Source organism: Triticum urartu, chromosome 5A (assembly GCF_056163025.1).
Source record: "Triticum urartu cultivar PI428250 chromosome 5A, HENAU_Tu73, whole genome shotgun sequence".
Lineage (NCBI taxonomy): Eukaryota > Viridiplantae > Streptophyta > Magnoliopsida > Poales > Poaceae > Triticum > Triticum urartu.
This window is the reverse complement of record NC_141877.1, coordinates 125874089-125902009: the sequence shown is the minus strand read 5'-3', so window position 1 is coordinate 125902009 and position 27921 is coordinate 125874089. Positions and strand designations below refer to the sequence as shown.

At 42.7% G+C, this 27921-nt stretch overlaps 1 protein-coding gene and 1 pseudogene across 3 annotated transcripts; one reads left to right on the top strand and one right to left on the bottom strand.

The window, feature by feature from the left end:
- Positions 1–180: 180 nt before the first annotated feature.
- On the top strand, positions 181–6109 carry LOC125528785 (uncharacterized; annotated as a pseudogene). The gene is made up of 10 exons (XR_015604098.1): positions 181–2091; positions 2204–2311; positions 2411–2501; positions 2969–3087; positions 3211–3420; positions 3999–4268; positions 4384–4513; positions 4612–4745; positions 5657–5737; positions 5844–6109. The product of XR_015604098.1 is annotated as an uncharacterized LOC125528785 (transcript).
- A 5343-nt stretch (positions 6110–11452) lies between these two features.
- Positions 11453–16413, bottom strand: IREG3 (iron-regulated protein 3). 2 transcript variants are annotated; one of them, XM_048693222.2, is made up of 14 exons: positions 16057–16412; positions 15299–15509; positions 15154–15217; positions 14700–14824; positions 14539–14628; positions 14235–14414; positions 13955–14029; positions 13661–13762; positions 13463–13571; positions 13065–13211; positions 12883–12989; positions 12668–12781; positions 12268–12572; positions 11453–11924 (listed from the first exon to the last, which is right to left on the bottom strand). In XM_048693222.2, the coding sequence occupies exons 1-14, from the start codon at positions 16179–16181 to the stop codon at positions 11921–11923; spliced, it is 1758 nt and encodes a 585-aa protein (XP_048549179.1). In that variant the 5' UTR covers positions 16182–16412; the 3' UTR covers positions 11453–11920. The 2 variants fall into 2 exon arrangements, with proteins under 2 accessions (XP_048549179.1, XP_087381790.1); XM_087525664.1 differs by lacking the exon at positions 11453–11924 and having other exon boundaries at positions 12264–12572; positions 16057–16413.
- Between the last annotated feature and the right edge of the window lie 11508 nt (positions 16414–27921).

Sequence of the window (27921 nt, the reverse complement as noted above, 5' to 3'; positions counted from 1 at the left end):
TATTTTTCGTTCTCGCATTTTGAATCTTGAACTCTTTGAATACTGAATTTGTTGTCAGTGATGTTGCTTTATAATATAATAAAGATGACGAAAACCCTTTTTGGTCAATACAAATGGAGCATCCAGGTCCTTCGGGCCTTTCCCTGTTTTAGAAAAAAAAAAATGAGTTGGCCTAGCAAACTGCAGCGGCTCCCGCTTCGATCACCGGCACTCTTGCTGTTCCTGATGATCTGGTCTTCCAGGAGTCGTCAAGTCCACCACCCGTCTTCTTCCCGACGCTGAATATAAATACCTCCTCCTCCTCCTCCTCCCCGTGCACGCTTCACCAACTCAAAACCGCCGCCTCGTCAATCCCACATTCCACCTCCCCTCCCGTTTCCGCCCGCAACTCGCCTCCTCCACCCAAACCCTAGGCCTCAAGCCCAACGCCACGCTCCCCCCTCCCGCTCCCGCTCGCGCTCTGCGGCAATTCGGCGAACACCTCGCGCGCATCTCCCCGGGTTTCCACGCCAGCCGGGCAACTTCTCCGAGCGCCCCGGCGATGGCGAACCACGAGGCCGCGGAGGCCGCTTCCATCCGCAACGAGGCCCGGGAGATTTTAAACCTCCACTACGACGGCCAGCACGAGGCTGCGGTGGCCCGCGCCGTAGTGCTCGCCGCCGTGCACCCGGGCTCCGCGGTCGCTCTCAACCTCGCCGGCTTGATCCACCGCCACGCCTTCCTCGTGGCGCGGAACGACAGGGGCGTCCACAGCGACGACGAAGACGACGACGAGAACGCGTCCGCGCTGGAGAAGTACCACCGCCAGGCCGCCCTCGACGCCTTCTCCGCCGCTGCGCGGCTCGCCCCCAGCTGCGTCGTCACCAACGCCGACCACGCCGACGCGCTCGCCGACTGCCGTCGCTTCGAGGACGCGCAGAAGGAGTTTCTCCGCATGCTCGACACGGTCGCCAACAACGACCAAGCCGACCCGGCGCTGTACAACGTGGTGTACGACATGAGCGGGGACTCAAGCATGAAGGAGAGAAGGCGCGATGCCGTGAAGAGCGCCAGCATCTCGATGGAGCGCTTCGCGGAAAGAATCAACCACAGGATTCTGCCATTGGAGGCCGCCAAGTTGCTGGACGCCAGCAATCTCGGCGGGCCTGCCGCCGATGAAGCGCGAGACCGTGCAAGGCTTCTCGCCGAGACCTACCCCTACTCGCCGCGCGCCCAGATACTCCGCGCGTACATCGACTTGGCACCAGTCCGTGCCCTCGATCCGGCAATGGACAAGAAGCAGCTTCTGCGCCGCGCGCTCACCACCGTGTCTCAAGCGGCAGAAAACTTCGACCACTCGCTCATGGTTGCCTTGTTCCACGCCAAGCTCTTGTTCGTCCTGGATAACTTTGATGCTGCGGAGAGAGAGTGCCGCCGGGCACTTCGCATCGAGACGCCGAATGACCCCAAGTGGGATGACATACCTCCCATGGCTGCTCTTGGGGCAGATTCTGATGCCAGAGTATCTTATGTCAAGAAGCAGCTCCGTGTCTTGCTCAAGCAGATCATAGTTGTGGCTGCACTATACTGGTCCTCCATGAAGAATGCACCGCAGGGCCAACGCGTTGTATCAGTGACGGTTGATACGCTACATGCGCACTATGATGGAATCGACAAGTCGGCAGCAAAGACCATTTCTGATGCAACGCGCTTTCTCAAGAATCAGGAGTCATGGAGTTCTTGGATTTGCCTCAATTCCCGTTGTGATGGCAAGAAGTTTCAGACACTAGTTCGCTCTGGCAACACATATGCAGCAAGCACCGAGATGAGCTCTGGGGGAAGCTGCAGTCACTTATAGATCCAGTATATTATGAGAATACATCACAGGATGATCACTCGTTGGTTGGGATAACTCTCAGCCGCCAGTCTGACACCTTCCTTTTACCAAGGGTGCAGGATATGTTTGAATCCTTGCTGCTTTCACCATCTGTTGGAATACAGGCAGAGCCCTTCACTGAAATGCGACAAAGGAAATGCAGAGAAGGATCTGAGATCCTTGGGAGCATCAGGGAGAAGCTGAGGATGTTGCCTAAAGATACACTTAGCACTAAGGTCTAGCACTTATACATATGGCATGGTTTCAATTTAGCATTCTTCCTTAGTTCACTGTTCTGCTTATAGTGATGTTTATCAGACTAATGATTGGCTTGCTTGTTGATTGCAGTTTCAGGAGTGCTGTTCTCGAATAGAGAAATTGTGGCTAAAGTTTCTTCAAGTTACTGTTGTGGACTATCGTGAAATCATTCTTCCCCTTGCAAGATCATACCAATGGGTCCGTTAACATCTGCCGTGATTAGTTTTTATAGTTATATATGCCCATATGTTCGCTCAACTGCCCATATTGTGTGCTAACTGATAACCATCTTTGCAGATAGAATTGAAGAAACGGATTCCTTTTTATCTAAATCATCCTGGTACCAGGCGTCTTGGATTTGCTGATGCCAATATTGATATTATATGCGGTAAAATTCCTGCTGCCCAATGAATTTGTATTACCTCATGTCACATTGACTTTTCCAGGAGCCTTTTGTTCTTCTGCTGTCGTAACAAATAATTTAGTTATATCTCAACGATCTAAACCTGGCATTGCCCTAGCCTGCTTGTTTTATGCCTCCTTGATTCAGAGGAATTTCTATGTAGTTTATTAGGATTTCCATCCTTACGAATTTTGAGTACTACTATATTAGAGGGTTTTTTACAGTGTAATATTCTATTAGAAGTTATCTGGTATGTAGGATTTGAATCCTTAGGATGTCCTCTTTTCCTATAGGCCACTTCGCACTCAGTTCCAAAGGAAAACTTCCATTCAATCTAACCTCTTGGAAAATACCTGTTTGAACTAACAAATATGTTGTTGCATGCTCTCAGTTTTACAATATAAAATATGCTCTGTTATGTCACTAATACTTCTTACAATTTCATAATACAGGAACTTCTGGCCACTCTGTCAAGGAAACGGCAAGCACCTCCAGTTCTCAACAAAGCCTTACTGTTTCCCACAAGAACAATGCTGATAAAGAATTGTCTATCTTGAGTGTAATCATACAGGTAAGAGACACTCGCATCTGGTCATGTGATCTTTTAACAACCAGCCTATAATTTCCTATGTATGTCTTCCTGTCATTGGGCAATCTGAAAAACCAGCCTATAATTTCCTTTGTATGTGTGCAGTCATTGTGCAATCTGAGGCATTTCAGAGATAAACTTCTGATGGGGCCACTTGTATGGATCCCGTCAGTTGATAATCCCTGCATTGCACAGCAATTTTATGAAATCTTCTCTTCTTGGGAGAAAAACGACCACCACTTAACCGATGTTGTACTGACTTACATGAAGACTCTTCTCTGCAGAGTTGTAGATTGCAGCACTTTTTATGAAAAGGTTAGACCTTAATCACCATTGCATATATTTGCAAGACCGTTTAAACAAAAATTAATTGAAATTAGATTACAACGTGAAAGCAGAGGATGTAATCCAGTTCGGTGCTGATGCTACCTTCAATTTATTTTATTTGCATGTGTTCATTTCTTACTTTGTGGTCATTTTGGAGGTCTGCAACTGTTTTCAACAAAACATAGATGCGGTATCTTACACTCCACAGAGGGAAACAGTCCTAGTTCATACCAGAATTAATTGTTTTTTCTTGTTATTTACTGTATATTTATGCATGCTGAATATTGATACCAAGTATATGCACTAGAATGGGCGAATTTAGGTACTCCCTCCGTAAAGAAATATAAGAGCGTTTAGATCACTAAAGTAGTGATCTAAACGCTCTATTATTTCTTTAGGGAGGGAGTATGTTGTTATTGTATGCTCTGTTGTGTTTTGCATCGCTGTTGTGTTTCTTTTACGTTGTGTGTAAAGTATTGACCTAAAAACAACTGCATTCTGCGTCTGTCCTATATGATCATGCACGCAATTAGTAATCCTGAATTCCTGGTGAATCAATTCCGCAGGTTGGGAAAACTTTTGCTTCTGAGATTGTGGCCACAATTCTCATTGAATTGCATATGTCAGAAACTTGTTCGCGTTTTAGAGAAAACAAGGAGACCGAGAGACATGCAGTGAACCGAATCACGTGCGGAGATTGCATATGCCCAACACATTATCTTTTTGGGATCAAATTCGATGCTCAAATCAGCTGTAGCTGTGGGAAGTCTTCCGGTGGATACCTGTATACCACACTTTTCCATAAACTTGATGCCGGTTCACCTCAAACAGCAAAGGTATGCTGTATGCAATAGTTTTCTGCCTAGCCAACATTGTATAGGTGGATATTGACGCAAGAGTATTCTAGAAAGTAGGAAATATTGACTAGAGGTTTTAATTGTCCTTGTACAGATCAAGTCCTCTGCAGAGCTTCCGGTTCTATTGGATGAACAGTTCCGCGAGGACAACAAATGCGACCATTGTGGAAGTCTGCAGAATATTGATCTTTTTCTTGCAAACACACCACACTTCTTTACAATAGGTAACGCTAATTGTCTCAAATTATAAGTTGGCTTTTATTTTATTCATACATCATAGCTTGCAGTAGTTTACACCAACAAATATTCATCACGTTGGCAGTTTTGAACTGGCTGGGTGGCAGTGAAAGCCAGGACACACTATCTGAAGTTCTGGCTGGCATCACGTCTCCCCTTGACACTGAGTTCTTTTGCAGAAGTGCTCATTCTGCAGCAATGTATGCTGTCACATCCATGGTACGTGCACAGCAAACTATTCTATTTTCCTAAATTGAATTGTTAATGGAGCTGAACAAATATTTTTATCATTTAATTCTCATGTTAAGGTAATCCTGAAATGAGAAAAAGCAATGAGCTATTTGTATTGGTTGACGTTCATGACCTTTTGTAAGTTGTGTTGCTAATTATTTACTGTTCCTTGACTGTTACTGGAGGCCAAGTTGGTATTGTTCTAAGACTGAAGCAAGGTTCTTACTTTTGTGGAACAAAACGGATCATGGTTAAACGGCGTTGTCACCTGGTTCAAATTGCCTATTTTACATTGACAAGGCATTTTGCTGCTATGTCTAAAGAAGTGGATAGAAGGTTTAAACTATGATACATCATATCTGAGTTGGTTCGTACTTGGAGTTGGAGAGATATTTGCAAGTTTTCGAATGGTCCTATCTGTGGCATATTTTTTCCTGCCTACTTCACTTATATCAAGATATTTAGAAGACTCGACAGAAGAATTTCAGCAAGAATCAATAGCTTGTGTGATCCTTACGTCGCTGAGTTCTTTTTATAAACGTTCCATTGATTGAACGGTTGAAGAAGTATCATATGTAGGTAAACTGGTTAGACCTTTTAAAGTCTGCTGCTCTCACAAGTATATTTTGCATTATTTTCCCTCCCTTTATAGCGAATAGGAAATGGCCTCATCAAATCGCATGGAGTGGTTGCAGAACCTTTTATATGCACACTTCCTATCTCTCTGTCTCTGTTTACTCTTCTGTTGCTTTGAGTATTAGTACATGCCTATTGCAAGGTTGGTTTAATGCTCTGGTTACTTAATTTGCCTGCTTACATATGCAAGCATAGTCACTCCTTGCAAATGCAGTGCAATTTAGCATCCTTCTTATGCTAGCTTGCAATCCAAACTCTTGCAGATCTGCTATGCTGATGACCGCTACCTCTGCTTTGCTCGCGACGAGGACAAGTGGGTCATATATGGCTTCGAGACTGTTGAGGTAAGTTACTCGTGACTCCTGGGTGTTGATCAAGGCCTTGTATTCTTTCTTGTAGCCATTTTATTCTTAACTTGCTGATTTGTTGGTGTGAACTTCCTCCATGCAGAGAGAAGATAGTTGGGAGCATTTGCTAGAACGTTTCAAGGACTGCAAGCTCCAGCCTGAATTTCTATTTTTCGAGGTCATCAAGTAGACTGTTGTATAGCTACTTTGCAGAATGCAGACCTCTGTCTGACGATCAGAGCCAACTCTGGACCCAGTTTTTTTTTTGTTTCATTGCCACTATTTTGATGTTGTTTGGCTTGATCACTCTGACATACAAATACAGATAAATTCTTCAGAGATGGTATAAATTGTTCTGTGTGTTCTTAACTCGAAAGAAGGGCTTTATGATATTCGTCTTTGGAAGTTGAAACTGATGAGTGATGCATATCTTGACTTCTAATGTCACATTTAATGGCACCACGCCATTTTCTCTTAAGCCATAGTGTTGATAATGGAGTGATTTGATGCATCACCATCAGGAATCCGCTGTAGTCTGTTTTTATTTCCTTTCTTTGAGTTTTCTTTGTTAAAGGTAGCCCCTAGGGCTTTCGTTGTCTGTTTATGGCCCTTTGGCCTTTGTTGTTTGTATCTGGCATCATCTTGACCTTTTTCTCTCTAATACAAGATGACGCTCATTTGGATGCGTGTTGGAGAAGAAGAAAAATTGTTTCGGTTTTGTTGTCGAAAATGTTGACCCTTTCCGGTTTTGCATTGGGACTAGGTACTAAAATTGATGCTATTATAATCTTGCTAGCGTTAAAAAGAACGTAGAAGTGTTAGGATGATCTCCACCGTGTGGGCCCAATGGCCCACCGGGCCCTTAGATTCGCGCCCTGATCGGGGGCGCTCAACCGACTATGGGTGACGGGCCCCTATCACATGCACTATATATAAAGAGGTGGGGGTCGGCGGCTTGGATCACGAGGTTCGTTGTGACGCCGTACACCCCACCTACATCCCCTACCGATCTAGGGTTAGTGCAATGCTGACAGGAAGCACCGCCACTGCTACTCTCTGCCATCACTGGCCATCTTCACCATGGTCGGCACCAGAAGCTCCTCGAGCCACAAGAGGAAGGTAGGACCACGGAGGATCTCTAACCCTAACCAATTTTCAGAGATCTATCAATGGTTTCAGAGCCTGTTTTGGGTTAGATTTTTTTTCGGGTAGAAATAAAACATAGCAAAGAAATCACAGAAGCATTTCCCCTCACAAAGAACCCTAGACAGGGCAAAGAAAATCACCGGAGCAGAGCCTTGGCTCGCCGGCAAAGAGCGCCGCCACAAGGCCGCGCCGTTCCTCTCGATCCGGACGGGCATCGGCAAGCCGAGCCGTTTGGAAGAAGAACACACCCCACAGGGGCAAAGGGCACCACCACTGAGCCGTTTGACGGTGGCGCGTTCACCCTAGAGGTGCTCGCGCACGCCGGCAAAGGGGCCAGCAGGGGCGCCGCCTTCACATCCACGCCGGCGCAAGGGAGCAGATGAGGGCTCTGCTCACATCTCTCTCTCTCTCTAACAGGATATTATAAAGTTAAATTGGAACCAACGAAAAAATTTAATTGGAAGAATTGTTCTTAGCAATGTTTTTCCCCTGTGGGTGAAATAAGATGCAGATAGTTTCTGCTATGACAAAAGAAAGATATTTGTTTTAAAGTCAAAATATAGTATTGTTATTTTCTGACCAACGTTGATGATAATAGTACTATAATTCTATATATGAGTCTTATCTTTAATAAATTTTGTATCAAAGTGATCAATTTTCAGAGAATTGATAAAGATCAAGAAATGCTCTTGAGCTAGAGAAAAGTATATTTCTTGTTCTCGGTGCAATAAAGTTGATGATGATGATTATTTCTTAGCAAAGTTGTTTAATAAAAATACTATCATCACATTGTTTATGAGTTATATGCATTATTTCTATTTCCGCCCAACGGTGATATGGAATTAATGTAGAAGGATGTTGTTTTATTCTAATTCTGCCACAACGGTGATTTAGAATATAAAAGAAAGTTTTAAAAAAAGTTTAATGTGCATATTTTTTAACCAGACCAACGTAGGGTTATTTGCTCATTATTGTTGATTATTGGCTAAGTTTTCTCAGACTAAAAGTTTTTCATGCTTTCATTCGTGAAAGCGAATGGCTGGGTACTTGTGACCCGAAAGATGACCAAGAAAGGTCATAACGTGAGGGAGTATGTTCTCTCTAAGAATGGCTTCAAAAGAAAAGAATTATTGGATATTAATCCAACAAAAGAAAACGGATAGATCGTTGAGAGTCTTGGTTGACGAATGTCTTTCATGTATTCTATATGAAGAAGATTTTTCAGTCAACACGATTTGAGATGAAACAAGCAACATGCGTGTTTAATTTGACCAATGTCGGATTAAGCATGTGTGTCAAAGAGCGTTCGGATTTATTTCTGAATTTAATGATTGCATAAGCAGTCAAAAGAGCCAATTCTGGCATTCATGTTCCTTACAGGGAATTACCCGCATAGCAGGAAAAGAGGATTATGATAAAACCCGCATGGCGGGGAAAGTCTGGGAAAATACCCGCGTAACTGGGTAAAGTTGACATAGTATTATGTCAAAAATCATATATGTCAGGAGAAATTTTGGCAAAGAACTTATCATGTATGACAGGAGAAAGATATGATGACTCATGTGCTTTTAATGTGTCCCACTCTGGGAGAAAAGTATGGAGTACCTATTATGCTTTCCTAGTATCAACCGTACACCTTATGTGTAACGGTCATTAAGCACTCAATAAATCCAAAGAGAAAAAAAGTTACAGACGAACCTAAAGATAAGAATGATATGCAAATGTGTCTTGCAAAAATACTAATGATAAAGAACTCAGTTGAGTTTCTGAAATGGAATAAGGAAAAAGTACTCCCATACCAGTTAACAGATAACTTCATTACGTATGAAGTAATCAGATAAATGAAGTGGATAATCAAAGTTTCCTCACTTCACAAGAGTTGTGAATGGTTTTCCGAAATTGTGGAAGAAAAGTTCTTACCACATTTCGAGGGGATAAAGAAATATGAGATATCCATTAATGAAGAATGTGATCATCTGGGGGAGTACGACGGTCATAATAATACCCCTAAAGAAAAGGAATAGTTGTATTTCTGGATCTTTTACAGTTCCGAAAGCAGACTAAGGAATACTAAGACGGTGTTTAAAGTGCCATAAAAAAGAAAGTTTTAACAGAATAAACCCAAATTATAAAGTTTAAAGATATGCCATTTTTAGTGAAGATGGAGTAATCTGGGGGAGCATGTTGTATGACCTATACAACACCTGTTGTCAGCTCCATAAAGGATGAATGAGTAAACATGGATCTTGTGATATAGGTCCTTGTAAAACCTATTGCCTCTTGGAAATGAAAGACTATAGAATTAAATTTGCCTCATGGCAATGACAGAGCATCAACAGCCCCATATGAAAGAAGTGTCAGTACCTGAGACACAGATGGTCTCAAGGAATGAGAAAATCAGATACTTCTGATTACTATAAAGTCTATGTTAGTGAAATTCAAATGGAGGTTGATCTCACCTCATTTAAAGCGCTAAATCAAGCTTAGAGAAGTGTCTGTTTGTCTAAATGATAAGAGACTATGTGAGATGAAATAAAATTGGTGAATCCCGACAATGTTTGAGACTCATAAGTAATTTCCAATGGAGCATAAACAGTAGGCTGTAAAGGGTCTATAAGGTCAATGTGACTCCAAAGGAAATACGTAAAGGTGTAAAGCGCGACTTAAATCGAAAGATTTTGTGCAAAGAGAATGAACAGATTACAATGGGTGTTAGTGGCACGTCATGACCGACATCATGATCTGATTTACATCAGATGAAAGTAAAGAACGCACGTGATACTGCTTCAAGAAGTCATTTATGGACTAGAGCAAGCCTCTAGACAGTGGCATTTAAAGTTAAAAGAATCAGATGTTATTTTGGGTTAAAGAAAATGAGAGGACAATTGTATTCATGCAAATTTATAGAATGGGAAATTCATTTCCTAATACAGTGCATGTGGATGACGTCCTACTTGCTAGTGGTGATGTCAATATGCTGCAGGAAGAAAAAGAAAAAAAAGGTTCTTGTCCTCAAAGTTCAAAAGAATGTTCTCGGTAGAGTGTCTCTCGTTATAAATATCGAGATTCACCAAGAAAATAATAAAATCAGGTATTAGGAATGTCGCATGGACATGCTAAGAAAGGTCTCTAAAGTATGCATGCGAGAAAACCTACGCTTGTTCTTATAGTCAAGGGTAATGGAGCTGGAAACTATGATGTTCCAAAAGTTGATGAGAAAAGATTGAAAACGGATATGGTACCATATGCTTCAGCTGTTGGAAGCTCAATATATTACCCTAACACAATTCACCGGGTTGTTTTGGCAATGTCCAGTCTATATATAGATCAATGGAATGGAGTCAAAGATATCGGCCTCAAGCTGAAAGAAATAAGTGCTCTAAAAAGATTGTGAGTACAAAGACAAGACTTGTGAAATGTATAGCGAAATCCACAATTGTCGCTAACTTTCACACTTGGTGGTTTTTGTGTGGAAAAGCTCCAAAGAATGAAACAATTATCATCAATGTGATGCAAAGATATGTTATAGCTTGATATGAGGCTGGGGAACAGGCAAAATGGTTAAGGAGACCTGTACCCGGAGTTGATAATGGTTGACAATAGCGATAACCATTTTAAAGTTTTTCGCTCCTATGATAACGAGTCAAGTGTTGATGCCAAACACACTGACACACTGTTATGTGTTGTAAAGGAGAAAGTCCGGAATTATGTAGAAATGCTTGAAGCATAAAAGCAACAGACAAATGTTTGCAGATCTGCTTATTAAAGGCTTACCGGCCTGTGTGTTCAGAGAACACATAGTCGACATGGGTTTTATGGTATAGTCTAACATTTCCGGACAATAAAAGGGCCCAAGGTTAAAGAATTTGTTTTAAAACAAAGAGGTACGTTGTGGCTGTCTGATTCTATCGGCAATTGAGCTGTGACGATGAAACATGTTCTATGTATTGATCTGTTATGAAACGAGTAAAGTAAAAGTATAAGGTCAAAAGTAAAAGTTAAGATCAAGGGGAAGAATGTTAGGATGATCTCCACCGTGTGGGCCCAACGGCCCACCGGGCCCTCAGATTCGCGCCCTGATCGGGGGCACTTAACCCACTATGGGTGACGGGCCCCTATCACCTGCACTATATATAAAAAGGTGGGGGTCGGCGGCTCGGATCACGAGGTTCGTTGTGACGCCGTACACCCCCACCTACATCCCCTACCGATTTAGGGTTAGGGCAGTGCTGACAGGAAGCACCACCACCGCTACTCTCTGCCATCACCGGCCATCTTCACCATGGCCGGCACCAGAAGCTCCTCGAGCCACAAGAGGAAGGTAGGACCACCGAGGATCTCTAACCCTAACCAATTTTCAGAGATCTATCAAGAAAATAGTTTCGAGAGAGGGGGCTCGGGATACCACTGTCCTCTTAACCATCCCAGCTTAATGTCATACCTTGTAGTTATACACTTCTACTTTATATATACTCGCTGGCATGTACAACGCGTGAGCCCACAAGTACTAATACACACAGGATCGTCAGACAGTACAGTAATTCCACACAGCCGCACCAAAATCCGGGAAGCAGAAAAATTCTTGGAGGGAGCAGCTGTAGTGCAGGTACCAGATCCAAGAACGAAACCTTACTGATTTTGTTACAACTAGCGATGGTCACGTTCGTTCTACCTCAGCAAGAATAGGCAACGATGTGACTGATAGTAGATCTATACAGCAGATGGATAAAGAAAAGAAAATGAGATGTACAAGTTGAGTTCTGCTGGGTGGCTCAGACTACAACGAACAAATGGGTGTCTCTGTGTCTAATTCCTAAGTGTGTGTCATATTCAGTCAAAGATGTAACAGCAACTCTGTACAACATCTTCAGATCATTGCAGCGCAAGCCCCATTTCGACTCCGGGTCCAAGCATGCGTCTGGTTGGTGCATCTTCTATCTGCAAGACAAGAGATGGGGATATGCTGTATGACTCCGAGCACAAGCGGCAGCAAGCCAACTGGGCGCTCGATCGCCCACTGCTCTGCTCCCGCTTTTATCTGCGAGATAAGATGGGAATGCTATACGTAAGTGTCATTTGTAACAGTAGCAGGTCTGTTGGGATGTTGAACTGCCACCTTAACAGTTGAATCATAAACATTTGTTTGCATATCAATTTGATATTCACGTGTTATCATGACTACATAACATTTTTTCTTTTACTTTGATGATCCTGCTAACAGTTCAGTTTTAGGATGGTTGACTGGAAAAACAGTTGTATAAAGTATGAAGCCCTAATGACATAACACTTGGTAGTGAAACTCTAGTATGGAAGTCAAATGTGTTTGGGCACTGGTATGTTCTTCATGAAGTAATGGGCTGATGGAACAAATTAGAACTTACGTTGCTTGAAGTTGGAAATGAGGATCGAAAATGAAAAGTTCCCTCTGTTCATCCGTTGGATTTCCTAACCACCGACAGAACATCCACGCTGCCCCAGCAACCGATGATACAGACAGGATCGCCAGGAAGCCGAAATGAGAGACGTCATTTGCAATTATAGCCATAGCAAGCATGACTAACTCTGCAAGGCTTGCAATTGAAACCTCCATTCCTCCAATAAGGTTTGCTTTTGAAGCAGGAACTCCTGTTTGGATGATCTGTGTCCCCACAACATCATAAGACATGTGCCCCAACCGAGATAATGCCTGAAAATTAACAGGAAACCGCCGCAATGTTTAGTCTATTGTACTCGTCAAACTCTTAATCGAAGGGTAATTTGTAGCTAAGGTCTTGTTCTCACAATGGAAGCGAGGAAGATGAGCAGAGGTGTTCTCTGTGAGATGGGTCCAGCCCAATACACTGTGAGAGCAATTGACAAGAGTGAAGCTTGAAATATCAATCCAGCTGCTCCCGCCTGGTATTTATAACATAACAGTATGCACCAAAGAAAATTGAGGTAAGTTAGCATCAATTGTGACAAATAGTGTAGACATGGGAAAAAGGTATAGATCCAACCTTTAGAATTCCAACTCTTTTCACCAGGCTTGAGGAGATGAATGTTGCAACAAGACCCATAACAGAACACAATCCACTAAAAGCACCGACGATAGATGGACTAATACCTGTTAAACAGCTGTTACTAATTTGTAGACATTTCTCTGAAATTGATAAATTTGAGCTGGGAAAGGGAAACATACCCCGATGCATCAACAATGCAGTCATTATCGCGCCAGGAGCAAGTGCCACATTGAAATTTAGAAACACGGTAGCTACACTTGCAGGTAGAACTGTCTGCTGCTTATACTCATTCCAGCCATGCTTGATAGAACTTAAGCCATTTTGAACTGAATGGTAGAGAGAATATCAGAACATCCACATATAACTGAACTTAAATAACTAATTTGATCTAAGTTCCTCACTGGGACGATCCACTGTGAGATTAGGCATTATGATGTGTTGCTACGTTTGGTGCTGGGTTTTCCTTTAAATGGATGAAAAAACACTTCGTGCCTGGACTCTAGTATATTACTTGATTTTCTGCTTCATGGTAACATGGGCAAAGCTTTTGCACATTCTCTAAGAAAAACTTCCTCACCTATCTTGCGGACATCCAATAGATCAGCACAAATAGATTCGTCACTGGGGGTTCTCGAGGAATCAAGCGCATGACAAGAGACGCTGTTAATTAATTGACCCAACATAACCTAAAAAGACCATACAGCATCTTGTGAGTATGCTAATGTATGCTAAATCTGGTGATTCAAGATTCAGCTTAAAGATATATGTGGTATACCAGAATGGGAAAACTGCATATCATTAGAGCAGAGGAAATCTTCAAACAGGTTACTATGTCGTATTTGGTGAGCAGAAGGCCAAAAACTGAAGCACCAACGGTCTGCGATATCCAAAATGGTTATGCATGTTATGCAACTATAATTTCCACTCAAAATTGATTGCATGCTGTGATTAAAGTACAGAATAATAAGATAACAAGATCCACCAAACAGACATTCTTGTCATCTCCCGAAGTCTTCATAAATTTAAAAAGATGCAAGCTCTATATCGTCAGGACGTAGGACTATCTCACCTCACAAAGAAGATCAAGTCGATTAAGCATGGCATTAGCTTGAGCTAATGCAACAGGCCTGTTTGTTCCTGCTAACTTCATAGAGAAAGAAGAACAGTGAGGCATACAGTTGGTCAAAACCGACAAGAAAACAAGCTATTTGTAATTCCTAAGTGTTTCTTACAATTGCAAGCTTTCCGTTGCTAAATCACTAACACTTGCTATTTTAGGAGTGGAATGCATTTCATTGAAAAAAAATAGGAAAGAATCTGCAAAACAAAATATGGATTAGCAACCATACCAGCACAACCCAGTCCCTCTCCATGGAAACTCCTAGTGCCAATCCTGCAAGCCTTTCAATAGCTCCGGCTATCACTAGCACAATGAACCAAGGCCTGAGAAGCAAAGCTGATGTAGAAGTACGGCCCGCGTTCTTGAGAGCATATATGACCATTGCAGCTGATATTAACTGAGTGGCCACCTGAATAGTCGGGTTGAGAAGAAAACTGGCATAAACTATTTTTCATTGTGCATAAAATTATAATCTAGAGCAATCTATTCTCTTTGCCCATAATGCAAGAAAGCAGAGAAAATAAAGCAAGTACCTGGACAGCATTCAATCCTGTGTACATGGGTATTCGCGGGAAATGATCCATAAGTTTGCCAACTATTGGAGCCCCGAGAAATACTGAGAGCTGGAAATCATAAAATAATTTAGATTGTTGATTCTACTAACATCTCTTGAATTTAGCACAGCGATGGGCACCTTTCCGAAGAAACCAACAATAGCCACAGGCAATAGGCTTGGATGAAGAATTGCCAGGGCAGCAGGCCAAGCAAAATTCCAGAGCTGTTCCACAAGGTTACCAAACAAGTAGCTAGCATAGAGAGCTGCATAAATGATGTTAAAGGGGTATTAAGTTCCATGATAGATGGATTGCCGGGAGGCTTGCCCATCAATTATTTTAATTTTTTTGTAAAAAGATTAAAAAAATCACTAGGGGTAGGTATGCCTGCTTGTCACATACTAGGAGTTGAAAACTGAAAACATTAATCAGCTGCAAATTATGAAATATTACAATAGCAGATACTTTGGTTAATGAACCCATATTCCTCAAAAAGGAACAACATTATTAATTATTAACTGCATGGCTTAGCGCGTAAAGTGTAAACAGTTATATAAAGATAATCCAACTATGGTGCCATGAAAATGCCTTTACCATGTAGTCCAGCAGGGTGAGCTGGAGTGGCGGCCAATGTTTGTTGCTCTCCTTCAGATAAGACCTGAATTATGAACAGACTGTCAGTAGACGACAAAACAAGACTATTTGACGAAGACCATGGTGGAGGAAAGAAAATACATACCGGCAGCTCCTCAAAATCGGCATGGTGCTGAGTACTATCATGTGGTGGAAAAGGACTAGAATCTAGAACATCTCCTAGGATATTGACAACTGGAATAGAGCAGCCTGGCGGTAATGATGGATGATCATCGAAAGCCTCCTCTTCCTTATTTACATTGCTAACATCAACCTCAATATTTGCGATGTAACACCTTTGAACAAAATTGTTTGACCTGCAAAAATACTAACATGTTAGTTGAAAGTTGAAACATTGTAACTCAAGAACAAAAGCAACATCAATCCACTAACTTGGCATACATCAACCTACTAACGTTTTGCTAATTCAATTGTGGATGATCTAAAATACAGCGTAGGAATCAGCACGCATGCTCAGGCGAAAACATACTGACAAGAAAATATTCATCGCATTAACTAATGTGCACTGTTCCTCACAAACTCCGGTGTCACTTAATAAACAATCGACCCACAAGTGAAGTGCCAACGCCACCTGCATTTTCTAGGTCCTATACCAAGCTTCCGGAGAAGCCTAAATCTGACCTGACTTGAACTTATCTCTAGACCATCCATAAGGCCGTAACAAACCAATAATCCAAAGTAAGAAACGCCTGCGTCCGTTCAATCCCTTCCCCGGCTAACACTTTCATGCTAAACATCCAATATCTCGCGTGCAATTAGCGCCAAGCATCCCAAACAAACGCAAAGCCATTTATAAAGCAGACAGGGCATCCAGAGCATCCCAAGCAGACAGCAAGCAGTCACCTGAGCGCGCTGACGCAGGGGGAGGCCGGCCTCAGGCGCAGCCTCGGCAGGCCGGGGAGATACCCGCGGACGAGCGGAGTCTGCGGCGATGAGGCGAGAAGGGCGGCAGCGGTAACCATCCCCATGGCTCCTCTGCGGCGGCGGCGGCGGCGGCGGCGGCAGCGCGACTACTCATGCATGCAGCCTTTCCAGGACCGGGCGCCGGCGGCGGGATTGGGCCCGGCGGGAGCTTCTGGAAGCGTGCCGTGCTACTGGCTACCTTATCCTGATGAGGTTGAGGTGGACGAGCGGGCGGAGGAGGGAGAAGAAGAGAGACAAGGGAGCGTCAAGTTGCCAACTGAGGCAGCGAGGAAGAGAGGGAGAGAGCGGAAAGAGGATATGGGAGGGGATAAACGGAGGCCTAAGCGCCGTCCGATTTTTAATCGAACGGGTGAGGATTTTCCAGTTGCCTCTGATTTTTGTTTTCAAAAAATGAGGTTGTTTGTGACCGGGAAGGCAGCCGCATGTCACTTCGGGGAAGCATTGTGACCAAATTTCTTGTCCTCGTTCCGTTCATCCGGTGCTTGAAATGTGACTTTCGAGGAAGCATCGATTTGAGGATTTCTTTTTAGGAAAAACATTTGCAACCGGCAGGCCTCTCTTTCTCATTGGATCAACTTAAATCCTACGGGCCAGCAACGCATGCATCTCACCTTATTCCTTCGCTAGCTTTATCCCCTTTGTCGTCTTCCTCGAATCTCTCTTTTTCTATTTTTTCTCACCTCACGCACAAGCACATCGAAACAAAGACGATGAAGCTGCTTTTCTCTCCTCCGTGTCCGTGGCCTCTCTTTCCTCCTCTCTGGCCTCTCTCTCCTCCTCCTCCCTGGTCACGAGATTCAGCCTTTTTGTCGCGCCTGTTGTGTGAAGTCAGTTCATGGGGTAGGCTGCATGCTGCACCCCACGTCCATGGCCTGCGAGCTCGCGGGCATGGACTGCAAGAGCACGGGAGGTTGCGAGCTGCAACCATGTGATGCAACCGGTGAGCGCGTTTTGCTGGAACCAGCAACACCAACTGCTTGCGCGACAAAAGTTTCAACTGGTGTGTAACATAGCTTCAAACGGCGAAGAAGAAAGTCTCGAACCCATGAGAAAAAGCTTCAACAACAGAAAAAGCTTTAACCGGTGTGTAAAAAAGCTTCAACCGACGAAGAAGGAAGCTTCAACCATGGAAAAAGCTTCAATGGGTGTGGGAAAAAAAGCTTCAAACCGTGGAAAAAGTTTCAATCGACGTGAAAAAAGCTTCAACCGGCATGGAAAAAGTTTCAACCGGCGCGACATGGTGGCAATGGTGCAAGTGGCGACACTGGCAGCTGCAGCCTGGCGGCATGGCGGTGCTACACCGGTGACTGCTAATTGCTGCAACGACGAAGGGGTCGGGCGTTCTACAATGACGGTGGGGTGCTGCGTAGAGGTACTGCTGGAACAAGTGGGACTGGTGTTGCGATGACGGCGACCAGTGATGGGAGGCGGCGGACGGCGAGGGACGACGACCTGGTGATGCTTCAAGGCCAGGCCTCGCGTGGCGGTGTCCAATGGAGCTGTTGTTTCTTTGGATTGGATGTGATTTTTCTTGAGCAAAAAGGAACGATCTAAAGGACCGGCCTGAAGGTGGGCAACAACACAATCTGATGCGCCCGATGTGACCGGCCGAACCATTGCGCCAGTCTACCGGAGCCTAGTGCTCGCCTTATTTTTTGCGAGAGTAAAAGAGTTTATTTCATCATGATAGAGTTACAATTTTTTTGAGGGGCGGGAAACTTGAAAGCTTCATTCAACTAATGCATTCACGTTGCAATAGGTTGCCCGATCTACAAATGTGTTGAATTTAAAAAAAACTAGGAAAATAGCTCTCATGTTTCATTCAGAAGTGATGCCACCACCGAGTGCGATGAGGGCATATCCAACACCGACCCTCAAACTGCTCGCATACGTCCGGACTGCATGGTTCAGACCATGAAAGCCATCCAACGCGGTCTTGTATCGGTCCGCCGATCGATCCGGGACACATTTTTCCCTCAATCTAGAACCAAACATGGGGGAGGGGGGCTTTGTAGGAGTCCGGCACGAGACACGTCAGACTCTTACACCCATGGCCCACCCAAAAGAAGGTGGAGCCAGCCCTTTTGTAGAATCGCACATTGTTTTCATGCCAAAATCTCCCACTCTCTTTTTCCATCCTGCCGCTCTCCACTCAAATCCCGCCCTTTTCTCCCACTTTCTTCTTCGTCGTCGCCGCCACCGACGCATGGAACCAGATCAGGACCTGCCGAAGATGGAGGTGGTGGAGGTGCAGGAGGATTCGAGCATCACCCTCGCTCGGAAGATCAACTCGGCGGCGCGGCAAAATCATCGCGTCAAAGCGAAGGCCACAAAGGAGGCAACACTCATGAAGCAGAAGGCTGGTGGAGGTCGTAGCCAGGGTCGTAGAGCCCAGACGGTGTCGCCCACCATCCCGATGCCGCCATGGTCGAAGCATTATAAGGTTCCATACTACTACGCCTCCAAGCAGCTCGGTAGGCAGTCGGCTGCAACCGCCGCCAAGAAAGTGCCTTACATCATCGACACCAACGCGACGTCGTTGCTCTTCTCGGAGTCCGCTTTGCCACAGCTCGTCCGGGCGCGGACGACAGGCGGGGAGCACATGGGTGCCCGCACGCTATTCTCTACTATACCTAAAGCCAATGAGAAGGTGTACGACAACGCGGACACGAAGATGTTGGACATCATTGATACGTCTCTGTCGTATCTACTTTTCCAAACACTTTCGCCCTTGTTTTGGACTCTAACTTGTATGATTTGAATGGAACTAACCCAGACTGATGCTGTTTTCAGCAGAATTGCCATGATGTCGTTTTATGTGCAGAAAACAAATATTCTCGAAATGACCTGAAACTCCACAGGAGGTCTTAGAAAAAAATAATAAAAAATCCTCGCCAAATATAAAGACCAAGGGGCCCACACCCTTCTCACGAGGGTGGGGGGCGCCCCCCTACCTCGTGGGCCCCCTGAAGACCCTCCGACGCCAACTCCAACTCTATATATTTGCTTTCGGAGAGAAAAAAATTAGAGAGAAGAAATCATCGCGTTTTACGATACGGAGCCGCCGCCAAGCCCTAAAACCTCTCGGGAGGGCTGATCTGGAGTCTGTTCGGAGCTCCGGAGAGGGGGATTCGTCGCCATCGTCATCATCAACCATCCTCCATCACCAATTTCATGATGCTCACCGCTGTGCGTGAGTAATTCCATCATAGGCTTGCTGGACGGTGATGGGTTGGATGAGATTTATCATGTAATCAAGTTAGTTTTGTTAGGGTTTGATCCCTAGTATCCATTATGTTCTGAGATTGATGTTGCTATGACTTTGCTATGCTTAATGCTTGTCACTAGGGCTCGAGTGCCATGATTTCAGATCTGAACCTATTATGTTTTCATCAATATATGAGAGTTCTAGATCATATCTTGCAAGTCTATAGTCACCTACTATGTGTTATGATCCGGCAACCCCGAAGTGACAATAATCGGGACCACTCCCGGTGATGACCGTAGTTTGAGGAGTTCATGTATTCACTATGTGCTAATGCTTTGTTCCGGTTCTCTATTAAAAGGAGGCCTTAATATCCCTAAGTTTCCAATAGGACCCCGCTGCCACGGGAGGGTAGGACAAAAGATGTCATGCAAGTTCTTTTCCATAAGCACGTATGACTATATACAGAATACATGCCTACATTACATTGACGAATTGGAGCTAGTTCTGTTTCACCCTATGTTATGACTGTTACATGATGAACCGCATTCGGCATAATTATCCATCACTGATCTGGTGCCTACGAGTTTTCCATATACTGGTTTACGCTTATTTACTTTCCCGCTGCTACTGTTACAATCACTACAAATTACCAAAAACATTACTTTTGCTGTTTTTTACTTTTGTTGTCGTTACCACTATTATCATATTACTTTGCTACTAAACACTTTGCTGCAGATACTAAGTTTCCAGGTGTGGTTGAATCGACAACTCAGCTGCTAATACTTGAGAATGTTCTTTGGCTCCCCTTGTGTCGAATCAATAAATTTGGGTTGAATACTCTACTCTCGAAAGCTATTGCGATCCCCTATACTTGTGGGTTATTAAGACTAATTTCTGGCGTCATTGTCGGGGAGCATAGCTCTATTCTTTGAGTCACTTGGGATTTATATCTGCTTATCATTATGAAGAACTTGAGAGATCCAAAAACCAAGATCTATCTCTCAACTACGAGGGGAGGTAAGGAACTGTCATCTAGCTCCGCACTTGATTCACCTTCTGTTATGAGTAAGTTCGCGACACCTACATTTGCTTCTGCTGTTCGTTCTGATATGTCGCGTGTTATTGATGATTCCACTTCTCCTATGCATGATACTTATGATGAAACTGCTTCTATGCCTGATACTACTGTGCCTCTTAGTGAATTTCTTGATGAACAAATTGCTAGGGCTAGAGAAAAAGAAATTATTGAATCTGAATACGATGATGATAGTGATGATGAAAACATGCCTGTTATTCCTAAAGGTTATCTTTTTGATAAGGAATCTTCTGCCGCTATTTTCGCTTGCAAGGATAGATATGAGCTTAAGAGGTTATTAATTAAATGGAATAAAGAATCACTTAGAGATAAAATGAGACCCGACCCTGCTTTTGCTACTTCACCTATATGTGTTCCTGATAAAGATTATGAATTCTCTGTTGATCCTGATATAATTACTTTGGTTGAATTTGATCCGTTTTATGGCTATGAATCTGAAACTGTTGTGGCACATCTTACTAAGTTAAATGATATAGCTGCCCTGTTCACTAATAATGAGAGATCACGTTACCTCTATTTACTCAAAATATTTCCGTTCTCATTAAAGGGTGATGCTAAGATATGGTTTAATTCTCTTGATCCTGGTTGTGTGCGTAGTCCCCAGGATATGATTTATTACTTCTCCGCTAAATATTTCCCTGCTCATAAGAAACAAGCTGCCTTGAGGGAAATATATAATTTTGTGCAAATTAAAGAAGAGAGTCTCCCACAAGCTTGGGGGGGCTTCTCAAGTTACTTAATGCTTTGCCTGATCATCCTCTTAAGAAACCTGAAATACTTGATATCTTTTATAATGGACTAACCGATGCTTTCAGAGATTACCTGGATAGTTTTACTGGTTCTCTTTTCAGGGAAAGAAGACCAGATGAAGCTGAAATTCTACTGAATAATATGTTGACAAATGAAAATAATTGGGCACCTCCTGAGCCACCTCCTGATCCACCTCTTGAGCCAGATCCAGAGCCAGCTCCTGCTCCAATTACTGAGCCTATTCCTAAACCAACTCCGAAGAAGAGAGGTGTTCTATTTCTCAATCCCAAAGATATGCAAGAGGCAAAGAAATCTATGAAAGAAAAAGGTATTAAAGCTGAAGACGTTAAGAGTTTACCTCCTATTGAAGAGATACATGGTCTTAATATACCGCCTATTGAAGAAACTTATGATCTCAATTATTTATTTGTTGAAGAACCTCCTGATCCCGATATCCCGACATAGGTAGTAAAGGTAAATTCTCTCTATAGATATGATAAAGTTGAAGTTCCTCCTACTAAAATTGCTAGTCAGTGCTTGGATGAGTTTGATAACTTTATGTATAAGCAAGACGACTTTAATGCTTATTTTGGTAGACAATTAAAAGAAAATGCTTATATGATTAGACGCTTGGGTGATTACATGGCTGATATTAAAGGTGAACTTAAACTTGTTAGCAAACATGCTTCTATGGTTACCACTCAAGTAGAACAAGTACTTAAAGCTCAAAAAGAAGTGCTTGATGAAATGAATAGTAAGAAAAATGATTATGCTGTCAGAGTGGCTACTAGAACTGGTAGAATGACTCAGGAACCTTTGTATCCTGAAGGCCACCCTAAGAGAATCGAGCAAGATTCTCAGAGAAATAATATTGATGTTCCTAGTTCTTCTAAAAAGAAGAAAAATAAAAATGATAGAACTGTGCAAACTTCTAGTGAACCTATTGCTGAACCACCTGATAATCCAAATGATATATCTATGTCTGATGCTGAAACACAATCTGGTAATGAACATGAACCTAATGAAAATATTAATAATGATGTTCATGATGATGCTCAACCTAGTAATAACAATGATGTAGAAATTGAACCTGCTGTTGATCTTGATAACCCACAATCAAAGAATCAACGTTATGATAAAAGAGACTTTATTGCTAGGAAACATGGTAAAGAAAGGGAACCTTGGGTTCAGAAACCCATGCCTTTTCCTCCAAAACCATCCAAGAAAAAGGATGATGAGGATTTTGAGCGCTTTGCTGAAATGATTAGGCCTATCTTTTTGCGTATGCGATCAACTGATGTGCTCAAAACAAATCCTTATGCTAAATATATGAAGGATATCATTACTAATAAAAGAAAGATACCGGAAGCTGAGATTTCCACCATGCTTGCTAATTATACTTTTAAGGGTGGAATACCAAAGAAACTTGGAGATCCCGGAGTACCTACTATACCTTGCTCCATTAAAAGAAATTATATTAAAACTGCTTTATGTGATCTTGGAGCCGGTGTTAGTGTTATGCCCCTCTCTTTATATCGTAGACTTGACTTGAATAAACTGACACCTACTGAAATATCTTTGCAAATGGCTGATAAATCAACTGCTATACCTGTCGGTATTTGTGAGGATGTGCCTGTTGTAGTTGCAAACGTTACTATTTTAACGGACTTTGTTATTCTTGATATTCCCGAGGATGATAGTATGTCTATTATTCTTGGAAGACCTTTTCTTAATACTGCAGAGGCTGTTATTGATTGCAACAAAGGCAATGCCACTTTTCATGTTAATGGTAATGAGCATACGGTACACTTTCCGAGGAAACAACCTCAAGTTCATAGTATGAACTCCATTGGAAAAGTTCCATCGATTATATTTGGAGGTTTTGAATTCCCTCTTCCTACTGTCAAGAAGAAATATGATATACTTATTATAGGGGATGTGCATATCCCCGTTGAGGTAACTTAGTGTTATTCGAAATTTCTCCAGTTCCATGATTATCGGAATGAGTTTGTTAACAAGACTTGATCAACCTTGTTAGTGTATTATTTTTGATGACCATGAGATGGATGAAACTAGAAACACAAACTTCTGTACCCTCTCTATACTTTCTGTTATTTAGTAGAAATAAAGTAAAAATAGTATTTTTCTGTCTGTTTCCTGACTTATCCGCGCAATATAAAAATACCCCAAAAATAAAAGTCCTCAGAATGCCATGCCAATTTAATATGATTTTTTCGGGAATATTTGAGGATTTACTGTGCAAAAATTACCGCGGGAGGAGCTGCCACCTGGCCACGAGGGTGGTGGGCGCCCCCCCCTATAGGGCGTGCCCCCTGCCTCGTGGGCCCACGGTGGCCCTCCTCCACTTATCCCAGCACCCATCTTCTTCCTCTGTCTCACACAAATCCGAAAAACCAACTCAAGCACGAGTTCCAGCCACTTTTGCTGTGATTTTCGATCTCCTTGCTCAAAGCACCTCTTGCAAAACTGCTTGGGGAGATTGTTCCTTGGTATGTGACTCCTCCATTGGTCCAATTAGTTTTTGTTCTAGTGCTTTATTCATTGCAAATTTGTGCTGCATAGGTGACCATGTTCTTGAGCTTGCATGTCAAATTTATATGGTTCCAAGTAGTTTTGATGCATGATATAGGCTCTAGGCACTTGGGGGAGTAGTTGCTACCAGTTTTATTGAGTTTGGTTACTTTTATTTTGAAGTTACTAAAAATTTCAGAATTTTTCAGAGATGAACAATATGTTTAGGAAGATGTTACAAGGTGGTTCCTCTAAGAAGCAAGGACCCAGGATTGCTATGCGCGATGCTGACGAGGATCCACCAAGAGACGCTCCAGTACGGCCTTGCAAATGGCCGCCGGAAAATTTTATGGACCGTGCGGGAATTAAAGAAGAATTCAAAACATATTTGCGCAATGCCGGTCTTGAGGATTTTGAGGCTAACAAATGCCCCCAGTATCATGATCTCACAAGTTCATTTGTGAGGAGGTTTGAGTATTCATCTTCGTGTAATTCTCCTTCAGTCATGTTTGATCTTTATGACAAATCTTATACCATGGACTGAGAGGATTTCACTTCTGCTTGTAAACTTCCATCATGGGGTAGCGTTAGGGATCCCCCTAAATCTGAATTTAGAAACTTTCTTGCTAGTATAACTGTGGGAGAATCTAGAGATATAACGCAGGCTACCATTGGGAGCATTCACTTTCCTGCTATACATTATTTTGCTCTTTTCATCGGCAGATGCATAAATGCTAAGGATGAAGCATGTCACATGTGTGTCCCTGATCTTAGCATTCTTAGGAGTGTTGTGTTAGGAGACCAATCTTATCATATGGGAGCCATTGTAGCTCGTAGGTTGCATCATAATAGACATAATGGAGATTTCTTTGGAGGAATTTTTGCAACCCGCTTAGCTCATTTTCTTGAAATAGACATTCATGAGGGTGATACGGAGTTGCCCCCTGCATATTTAGATTATGACTCTATGGCTTCACACCAGTTTGTCGAGAGGTCTGAATCACCTCTCTTATACCACTTAATTTTTGATAAATGACATGTTTTCCGTATTACTCTCCCTGCTCCTGCCTTTTTTGATTCACAGGCAAAAGGAAGATATGTTATTACCAGAGAGGAGGCAGAAGAGTATGAGAGGAGAGCGGAGGCAGCCCGACTCCACGCTGCAGCTTAGCAGGCGATAACCGCTGCACATCAGTATGATCCCAACTATCCTTCTTCATCACAGTACAACCCCAACAACTATTATTATGGATATCCGCCAGGCCAGCCGTGGCCATAAACCAACTTAGGCCAAAAGCCTAAGCTTGGGGGAGTACGTATTTCTCACCGACATTACATTTATGTTCACACACACTCATTGCTAGATGTCGGTGCTCATACTTTTTCGCTGTAATATCCATGCTAGTTTATTTTCTTTTTACTGCTTTCTTCTTATGTGTTTGATAAACCTTAAGAAAAACCAAAAAATTAGTAGTAGTTTACTTTTCATGCATGTAGTAGTAATAGTTAAAAAGAAAAACCAAAAATATTTCTTGTTCTTCTTTTGCTTGTTGGGAGCTTTCCCGTGTAAATAGTTTTATTTCTTTTCTTTTCTTTGGGGGTCAGTAGGAGAAGACCATAATTAAATTGTTGAAGTGGCTCTTATATGCGTTATTGTTGAATTAACCAAAGAGCCCATATTGCCTTGTCTTCTCCTGTTTATTGAATGCTCATAGATTCCAGCTTAGTCCAATGCACGTACACTCTTATTATTATTCACACCGTTCGGTCGTGCAAGTGAAAGGCAATTATGATGATATATGATGGACTGACTGAGATGAGAAAAGCTGGTATGAACTCGACCTCTTTTGTTTTTGTAAATATGATGAGTCCCGCGTTCTTGATTCAGCTTATTATGAATAAACATGTTTGCAATGACAATTAGAGATCATAGTTGCTTGTGCCATGCTTGATTAGCTATGAGTTATAATGATTTACCTTGTGTGCCAACATGCTATTAAGATGGTTATGATGTGGTATGATGGGGTGGTATCCTCCTTTGAATGATTTAAGTGACTTGACTTGGCACATGTTCACGCATGTAGTTGAAACAAATCAACATAGCCTTCACGATATTTATGTTCATGGTGGATTATATCCTACTCATGCTTGCATCCAATGTTTATTAATTTTAATGCATGTACATGGCTGTTGTCGCTCTCTAGTTGGTCGCTTCCCAGTCTTTTGCTAGTCTTCACCTGTACTAAGCAGGAATACTGCTTGTGCATCCAATCCCTTAAACCCCAAAGTTATTCCAGATGAGTCCATTATACCTTCCTATATGCGGTATCTACCTGCCGTTCCAAGTAAATTTGTATGAGCCAAACTCTAAACCTTCAAATAAACATTCTGTTTTGTATGCTCGAATAGCTCATGTATCAACAAAGGTTGTCCTTATCTTCCGTGTTAGGCGGGTTATTCTCAAGAGGAGTGGACTCCGCTCCTCACTCACGAGAAAATGGCTGGTCACCGGGATGCCCAGTCCCATGCTTTATGCAAACTAAATCAAAATTAATTACAAACAAAACTCCCCCGGGACCTGATGTATGTTGGAGGCACTCGTTGTTTCGAGCAAGCCATGGATTGATGTTTGTTGGTGGAGGGGGAGTATAAACTTACCATTCTGTTTGGGAACCGCCTATAATGTGTTTAGCATGGAAGATATCGCCATCTCTTAGTTGTTACGTTGACAATGAAAGTATACCGCTCAAAATACAATTTATCTCTATTTTAAAACCGAGCTCTGGCACCTCTACAAATCCCTGCTTCCCTCCGCGAAGGGCTTATCCATTTACTTTTATGTTGAGTCATCACCCTCTTATTAAAAAGCACTAGCTGGAGAGCACAGTTGTCATTTGCATTCATCACTATTAATTTATGATTGGGTATGACTATGATTGGATCTCTTTTACCATGAATTACAATGTCTAGTCAGTCCTTGATCTTTAAAGGTGCTCTGCATTTATGTTTTGCGGTTTCAGAAAGGGCTAGCGAGATACCATCTTGTTATATCATATTATGATTGTTTTGAGAAAGTGTTGTCATCCGAGATTTATTATTATGACTTGCTAGTTGATTATGCTATTGATATGAGTGATTATGAGACCTGAGAATTATTGCAAATGTGGTTAGTTATGATTTATGCTGAAAACTTGAATGCTGGCTTGACATAGTTACAACAACAAGAGCAAACAGAGTTTGTAAAAGTTTTTCTTTCTTTCTTTCAGTTTGTCAACTGAATTGCTTGAGGACAAGCAAGGGTTTAAGTTTGGGGGAGTTGATACGTCTCTGTCGTATCTACTTTTCCAAACACTTTTGCCCTTGTTTTGGTCTCTAACTTGTATGATTTGAATGGAACTAACCCGGCTGACGTTGTTTTCAGCAGAATTGCCATGATGTTGTTTTATGTGCAGAAAACAAATATTTTCGGAATGACCTGAAACTCCATGGGAGGTCTTAGAAAAAAAATCCTCGCCAAATATGAAGACCAGGGGGCCCACACCCTTCTCACGAGGGTGGGGGGCGCCCCCCTACCTCGTGGGCCCCCTGGAGACCCTCCGACGCCAACTCCAACTCTATATATTTGCTTTCGGAGAGAAAAAAATCAGAGAAAAGAAATCATCGCGTTTTACGATACAGAGCCGCCGCCAAGCCCTAAAACCTCTTGGGAGGGCTGATCTGGAGTCCGTTCGGGGTTCCGGAGAGGGGGATTCGTCGCCGTCGTCATCATCAACCATCCTCCATCACCAATTTCATGATGCTCACCGCCGCGCGTGAGTAATTCCATCGTAGGCTTGCTGGACGGTGATGGGTTGGATGAGATTTATCATGTAATCGAGTTAGTTTTGTTAGGGTTTGATCCCTAGTATCCATTATGTTCTGAGTTTGATGTTGCTATGACTTTGCTATGCTTAATGCTTGTCACCAGGGCCCGAGTGCCATGATTTCAGATCTGAACCTATTATGTTTTCATCAATATATGAGAGTTCTAGATCCTATCTTGCAAGTCTATAGTCACCTACTATGTGTTATGATCCGGCAACCCCGAAGTGACAATAATCGGGACCACTCCCGATGATGACCGTAGTTTGAGGAGTTCATGTATTCACTATGTGCTAATGCTTTGTTCCGGTTCTCTATTAAAAGGAGGCCTTAATAT